General features: G+C 38.4%; 1 protein-coding gene across 1 annotated transcript in view; it reads right to left on the bottom strand.

Moving 5' to 3' along the window:
• Positions 1-512: 512 nt before the first annotated feature.
• Positions 513-8,377, bottom strand: part of LOC136886020 (F-box/LRR-repeat protein fbxl-1) — a 32,291-nt gene continuing 24,426 nt past the window's right edge. The window contains exon 2 of the mRNA XM_067158733.2: positions 513-2,053. Coding sequence (XP_067014834.2) covers positions 672-2,051 — 1,380 coding nt within the window. The 5' untranslated portion in view covers positions 2,052-2,053 and the 3' untranslated portion in view covers positions 513-671. The remainder of the gene's footprint in view (positions 2,054-8,377) is intronic.

Raw genomic sequence — 8,377 nt, 5'->3', positions numbered from 1 at the left:
TTGAAGTGTACAGTTAGAGATGCTTTCACTAGGATACAAAAGGATATCATGGGGTTGGACAATTAACATGACAGCCCACTCTTGCTGGTCACTTAAAAGAGAGATTATGCATGGGGATTGTTATGGTAAAATGGACAAACAAAATACATTTCTTTCTTCAATAACACATATTTGAACAAATGGTTCACTCTTTGTTTGTTGAAACCTGTCTGTAAGCACAAGTACAAAATAATTCAAAGGATGTATAACAAAAGGGTACATAAAGGCTACATATCATCCCTTTCAGCTCTTCAAAATTATTATAAAACATTATTCTTAACCAAACACTGAGGAGAATAATTTTAGACACACAGTTGTATTATAAAAGTGAAGTTTGAAAACGAAGGAGGAGAAAAGCAAAGAAGAATATCATGGCTACACAATCTAAAGCAAGGGAAGGACTACTTAGCACAACCAATCTGCTACACAGAAAAACCAATTGGACCAAAAGTAAAATGGTTAAGCATAAGAAATTTTCCATCTTCCTCCCTTGTTATCAATCACTGAGGTGTACAAAATATTGCAGGTAATTTGTAAGTATGCCAAGATATTGAAAGACATTTAACTATATCTCTTTCCCTATACTAGAAAGAGTAAGAGGAAGAGAAATAAAACCCTCCACAACAAACAAGTTAAGAGGTCTCAAAGATCACAGAACCCATGAACCTTCTTTTCAAAAACATATCCATATCTTCCATATCTTCCATTTCTTGATAGCTCACATTTAAAGCAGGTAACCTCTTCAATTTCTCAATAGCACACATGTCCACATTTCTACAATTGTAAATGCCCAGACATCTGAGATATTTCATCTGGCGAGGAATAAGGTTCCATGGGAATTCAGCAAGGTCTTGTCTCCACAGTCTCAGTTCTCGTAATGTACTCAAACCTAACATAGATTCATAACCTTGTTTTGATAACCGACAGTCTGCAATTCCAAGACAGTTCAAATTATGCAGATCTTGCAAATGAAAGATCCCAGCATTTGTTACTGCATTCATACCAGAGATAGTCAAAGAATTGAGTTCCTTAAAATTATGAAAGTTCTTTAAACTAGCATCACTCATCTCTCTACAGTTATCCAAAGTAAGAGTTTGTAAGAGAGGACAGTTGCTAGAGACTACATCAGTAATACAATCATCAAAATAACGTGAAACATAGAGCCTTAAATCCCTTAATTGTGACATATTTCCATTCTCGAAGATTTTTTCGATCCGATCTGACGTTTTGTCACATAAGCCTTCAATTGTAAGTGCTCTTACAGTCTTGAGATGTCCAAAGTATTTGATTTTCTCCTCATTTTTCCTACATTCCCAGTAGTCGAAAAGAGTCAAGGACTTCAGCTTACAGGTCGCCACAGCAGGGAGAACACATTCACCGGACTTGCTACAGCAACATACTCCAAGAGTGTGCAGAGTGTCTTTCCTCATGAATAACAGATAGTGAAGATCTTTCATTTTAAAATCATAAGCCTGAAACTCAAAATGTTCTAGCTTCATACAACCTGCAATTGGTTTTATGTTGATGGGAACCCTTCTCGCATGCAATCCGTTCACAATTAACACCTTCAAGTTGGTAAAATTTCCAACAGCCTTGCACATACGTGAGTTTTCCAAAACCTTGTTTCCAATATGCAGATATTCAATTTTTTGACATTTCTCCCGCAAATCCTCGATAAAGTTTACGCCTAAATACCGATCCCAATTTAACTCCAATTTTCTCAACTCTGCACAATTGTCTGTTATTGCCTGCAGAACTGAATCATCACCTTGCTTAATAATCAATTTCTGTAACTTTGGTGAAATCTTCAGAATCTCCACAATTTTTTTCCAACTCATGCTCCTGTCAGGAGAGTATTCAAGATGCTCCCACAAACAGGAATTCTGTGCCACTTGTCTCCAACGAGAACATACATTCTGAATCGATAGAACTACATCCTCATGAGTGGAATAGGAGAAGATTCTCTCCAGAATTTCAGTGGGCAAAGTTTCAGCTATCGCTGGAGCCTCCATTTCTGAAAAGAAAAGTACAAGAAATCATTAATTTCCATGCTGGAAAACCTGTGAACTGAAAACAAAGGCAATACTCAAAGTGTATTTTGAAAGAATGTAGGCCTATAAAAGATTGTATGAAATGTCTATTTTCCCATAGAAGTGAAATGAGAGTTCCACAGGAAGCAGTAAAAGAGATCAAGTCGGCAAAGGTTCAAGCTAGGGGTGGTTGGATGGTGGTGCATTGCATGTTTCAAGAGGTGGTAAAAATGTGATTATACAGCCTATTAAACAATTTAATCAGAATGATAGCAAAAATTATGTCAGAAATGGTCCACCTTAACAATACTATATTACGTAATGTTTACATGACATATTTTTAAGTCGAGGAACTTGTTTCGGCCTTGGCTGGCCATCATGAGCCATAATACAAATCTGCAACCTTCGAGTCTTGCGATCCAGTCTTGACTCTTCCCTGTTAGCATGAGGCACACAACAGTAGGCCACTCACCACGTGCTGCAACGAAAGGTAAGTCTCATATAACCTATGCTATTTGATTAACACTCTCTCTCCATTTAGTTCATTAACTTTTGACTATAATTTATTTATGTTAACTCACAGACTCTGTGTTAATTGCCAATGTTATTTCTCTACCAGCTGTAACTTAAGAAGGTGCCAGCTATTTAGACATTTTTTCATGTGCTGTCCTTGACTCAACTATTTGACAACTTCCAATAGAGGAACCTTCGAGCATTTTGAAGACAATTACTCAGAAATTTTTAACGGGAAGCGTTAATGAAACGTGTTTCTAACATGATGCAATGCATCCAAGGATTTTAGATCTCATTAAGAGTCATATTTTAATTCCATTTTATATTTCACGTGTTGATTGCTCATTTCAGGATCTCTAGATGCCTTTAATACAGTCGAACCTCCCTTCTGCGGACACCGTCGGTTCTGAGGAAAAATGTCCGTTACGAGAGGTGTCCGCTAAAACAAGTTTGTAAAAATAATCGAACATTTTAACATTCCTATTTTCCTCTCACTCCTTTAAAATTTCAGTTCTATTGTTCACAATAGTGTTTATTTGAGTTTTCTCGCAGTTGAATTTTTCGGCAAGCTATCTCACTGAAAGTCCCTTGTCACTTTCTATAATCACTTTTCTTCTTGCCTCGAGATCTAAACACGATCGTCCCTTGTTACTCATATTTAACAGACAACTGAAATGCTACGGTATTTCTGTATCACTAATCAGCGCCTGTACTGTCTTTTCTTTCTCAAGTTGACTACCTGAGCTCGACCTTATCAGCGACAATCCGAGTTATGCATAGAATGGAAGGGAAGAAAATCCCCAGGTAACTTGTGAGTCAACAGTCTCTGGCAGCATTTCTGGGCAATTAGAATTCCCGGAATAGGCCTATACACCACTAAGTAGAACTGAATTCCGATGTACCTTCTCTCCCCTTGCACTCGAAATAGTACAAACATTCAAAAGGGATTTCCTTATGCCTGAAGAATGGTTTTAAAAGAAAGGGTGACATGTGGTCCAGCGTAATAAATTGTCCTGCAACGTATAAAGTGTCCGCTTAAGTGGACGGGACAGATGGCGATGTCCGCTGTCCGGAGTTCGAGGTGTCCGCTTAAATGAGGCCAATTTAACACTTGTCTTATGTAAAATGAAATCGGTTCCAAGGAAAATTGACCGTACAGGGAGGTGTCCGCTGAATAACGGTGTCCGTTAGGGCAGGTTCGACTGTACTTTTAACATCATTTGTGTATGTTTGTAAATTTGTTTAGGTGTTTGTACAGATTTGTATTATGGCTGATGATGGCCAGCCAAGGCCAAAACTAGTTCAACTAAAAAATATGTAATGAAAACATTGTGTACTATAGTATTGAAGAGGCCGACCATTTCTGACACAATTTTTGTTATTATTGTGATCACAATTCAATACAGAAGTTCATATCTTAGGAAAACAATTTAATTTAAAATAATAAAAAAATGATGGTTCAATGAAGGAACATAAGAATGAAAATATGGCTGTCACAAGGAAGACTTGTGATTTTTCTTCTGAAGATTTGGAGCACAGTGTTTGTGAAACAAAGATTTTCTTCTTGTTTTCTTGACACAGAATAAGCCCAAAAGCCACATTTAACAAAGTAATTATATAGTCTGTTACCAATGTGGTGCCCCTACCCTCTGATGTGTAACGGTAAATAGCCTTACACTAGAAGAAAGAATTCACAACTGCTAATCCCACACCAGCACATAAGTCCAGTAAATGCTTCACGTTCCTATTACCTTTAATATCCTCCCCATATCTACCCAAGCATCATCTCAGATCTTTCATTTCTACTTCCAATACAAATACAACAACGTAAATCACCACTTCATATAATGCGTTTACTTAATCCTCACCTATTCCCACACATTGTGACTACACAGACAATTATTGTATTTATTTCTGCAACTGCTAAATCTATCTACATTATTCATTAATTAGCTCCCTCTGTGGATCAGTGGTAGAGTGTCAGCCTCTGGATCCCAAGATCTAATGCTGCAGAGGTAGTAAGGGCAGAAAAAGTCCATTCAACTCTCCATCTCGCACAATGCCAGCATGTAAAAGATGACTGGCGACACATACGGAGTTTACAGTTAACAAATTTCATTATATTGATCTGTATTTATACAACTTAATTAATAACATTAATTTAGGGTAGTCGACCTAATCAATACACCTCACTTTACAAGTGAAAATGCATTTATTCCTGAATTATTTACGCATAATTTGGTACATGTTTAGTCTTCTTTTGAAGCCCTTAGCCATAGCGTCTCAATAAAATATCTAATTAAAACACTGTAATGTTACTGTCCATGTTAAGAAAACAGTACTGCTCTTATGCACCTACAAGAACTGAACACACCCCCTCTTAGACATTCATAATTCCTTGTGATTAAGGAATATTGTATTGTGGCATGGTTAGTTGCTGCATCTGCCATGCCAATCTGCAGTGTGGAGGACAACACTGGGTGCCGCCATGGGGCTGTGAGTATAGAGTTCGACGGACTGATTGGAGAGCGGATACTATCTCGAGCTGCAAGACCGATGTGTGGGCTGCAGACCATGACAGCGCTAATGAGCGTGACTGAGTGGCAGAGTGAGTGTAGTGTAAGTGATCGAAGACTGTGTGTGTCATTGTAGATAAAACACGATAAACTAAGAGAGAGTGCCCAAACCGTGTAAGTGGGTGTCCTGTGTACTTGTGTGAGTTGTGAGCTCGGGAATAGTGTGTGTAAATATGTAACTTGGTTAATAAATATTAGACATAGTACACTACCAGGTCCTGTCTTATTTACTTATCCACCAACACGTTACAGTATAAATGGATGAGGCTTGTTTATTCAGTGATTTATTAAAATAATTACTTCAAACATTCTCTATTTAACAAATACATTCACAGGGAGGAAGCAATATGGTGGGAACAGGCATTGCTATGCTGCCTTCCTTCATTTTCCTTCCGAGTAGCTCTGGTACAATACACATTACGCCAATCCATTCAGCTGTGAATCACCGGCAGCTTATCACTGTTGAAGAGAAGTCATCTATTTATTTATGTGTGTGTTCTAATATTCTTGTACTGTACAGCAGTTGTTACTGAAGATTTTGATGCTGTGGTGTGCAGCAATACATCACTGTACTGATGCAGAAATTCGCTATGATGTTTATCTTATCTGTTCTTGGCTTTTGATTCTTAAGCACATTTTATTTTTGCCACACTTTTACCAATTTTTTACAAGCCCATTTAATAGGGAACATGCATGATCCGGGGTTTTAATTAAAAATATGCTAATCTGATTCAAAATTTCATGCAGAATTCAAAAATGTGATCAGAATGTACAAATAATAACTCCAAACATGATAAAAATCTACGAAAATGTCACGTCACGCAAGTACGCGATCTCATTGGTCTGACGTCATCGTACAGGTTGACTGAATTAGCAGACGAAATAACACATAGTGTGCTGTGAGAAGCAGGATACACTTCGCGTATTTCTACTTTATGTTAGTGTCTGGTATGGTTAAATTCGAGGTCTATACATTGGATAATAATCTGAGTGGTATATTTTAGACTTAAAATGAATCCTGCGCAGACAGTGAGGCAGAAAACTTATAAATGGTGTAGAGTTCCGATGTGCAATAGCACATCGCATACCATACCAAACAAATTGTTTATATATGTTCCAAAGACGCTAAAACTAGGGAGAAATGGATTTTGGCGAGCCGGAGAAATGCTGGTGATATATCGGAAAAGTCTACAGTTTATTTTTTTTAAGATTTTAACGTAAGATGAATTTGTTTGAATTTTCAAATCACTTTTCCATGTCAGCTTGTTCTAGTGGTAAAACTTTAAATTTTAATGTATGATGCTTTATTTAAACGCTTCAATTACATCTTGGAATATGAAAGTAATAAACAGTGCATTAAATAATGCTGATTATTAAAGTATTCTCCAAACCTAACCTATGTTTTGGGTGATCCATGTCAAGATAATAAATCAAAGGGGTTATGAACCATTTTGACAGCTCTAATTCTACCAATATATCTTGGCATGGAACAGTTATGTATGTCTTTATTGAAGAGCTTAATTGGTAAAGAAATTTAGGCTATATCTAAATACTCTATAATGTAACAAAGAATAGGCGTGTACATCATGAAAGGAAACAACGTGAATTTAACAAATGTATAACTCTACACAAAACCAATGCTTGTCTGTTGGGGTCTTATAAGTTAACAATGCTCAATTATAATAATTATCATAATATTAATGAAATAAATAACATAATTGCACACAGGTGAAAATAGTGATGTAGGTGTTTAAAATATTATCCTACTTAGCCTAAGTTTTAGGTTATACAAGCCAAGTCAATAAGCCGAAGGGTAAAAATACCGCGCGAGTTGGCCGTGCGGTTAGGAGCGCGCAGCTGTGAGCTCGCATCCGGGAGATAGTGGGTTTTGAACCCCACTGCCGGCAGCCCTGAAGATGGTTTTCCGTGGTTTCCTATTTTCACACCAGACAAATGCTGAGGCTGTACCTAAGGCCACGGCCGCTTTGTTCCCATTCCTAGGCCTTTCCTGTCCCATCGTCGCCATAAGACCTATATGTGACGGTGTGACGTAAAGCAAAAAAAAAAAAAAAGTAAAAGTCACAGCACCCAAAGACATTCCTGTATTGAGCGACTAAAATGTCACCAGGACACTTTTCTTTCCTGATATGCTCAGCTTGTTAGAAGTCAAATGTAATTAATGTTATTGGCTTCACGCCCCGCTAACTACTTCTACGATTTTTGGGAGACGCCGATGTGCAGGAATTTAGTCCTGCAGGAGTTATTTTACGTGCCAGTAAATCTACCGACACGAGGCTGACGTATTTGAGCACCTTCAACTACCACCGGACTGAACCAGGATCGAACCTGCCAAGTTGTGGTCAGAAGGCCAGCACCTCAACCGTCTGAACCACTCAGCCCGACTTGTGAAAACTAGATGAAGTCATATTTGTCTTTATCATGTTTAATTTTTTCCCTCCACAAAGATATTTAATTCTCTTTCAAGGGCCCCGGAAGTGGGTAGGCCAGTTGTCCCAACCATAAATATTTTTTGGGGGGAATAGTACTACTTATAGTACTATGATCTTTCTTTCTTTCTTTCTTTCTTTCTTTCTTAATCAGTTTATCCTTCAGGGTTGGTTTTATCTCGGACTCTGCGAGGGATTTCACCTCTACCACTTCAAGGGCAGTGTCCAGGAACGTGAGACTTTGAGTATGGTGATGAAACTGATGAGGAGGGCCATTACCTCGCCCAGGAGGCCTCACCTGTTATGCTCAACAGGGGCCTTGTTGGAGGATGGGAGGATCGGAAGGGATAGACAAGGAAGAGGGAAGGAAACGGCCGTGGCCTTAGGTGCCTGGAGAAGTAGGAAAATACGAAAAACCACTTCGAGGATGGCTGAGGTGGGATTCGAAACCGTTCTACTCAGTTGACCTCCCGAGGCAGAGTAGAGCCCGTTCCAGCCCTCGTACTATTTGTTTTCAACTTTCATGGCAGAGCCGGGAATCGAAACCGGGCCTCCGGGAGTGGCACACATTAACCACTACACCACAGAAGCGGACTAGTACTATAATGCTACCTATATGTTTATGTTAGTGCTGAAATCCGATTTCTTACTTTAATGCTGAAAGCCCGAAAATGTAATGTTATTCTTTAATAGGGGAATCAGTCTAGAAGGAAATATTGAAAGTGATGTGATATCTATCCAGGTTAGTTGTTATCCTAATACTATGGGTTAC

The sequence above is a fragment of the Anabrus simplex genome, chromosome X (genome assembly GCF_040414725.1).
Source record: "Anabrus simplex isolate iqAnaSimp1 chromosome X, ASM4041472v1, whole genome shotgun sequence".
NCBI classification, from domain to species: domain Eukaryota; kingdom Metazoa; phylum Arthropoda; class Insecta; order Orthoptera; family Tettigoniidae; genus Anabrus; species Anabrus simplex.
Note: the sequence above shows the minus strand (reverse complement) of the source record. Positions and strands in the feature narration are given on the sequence as shown.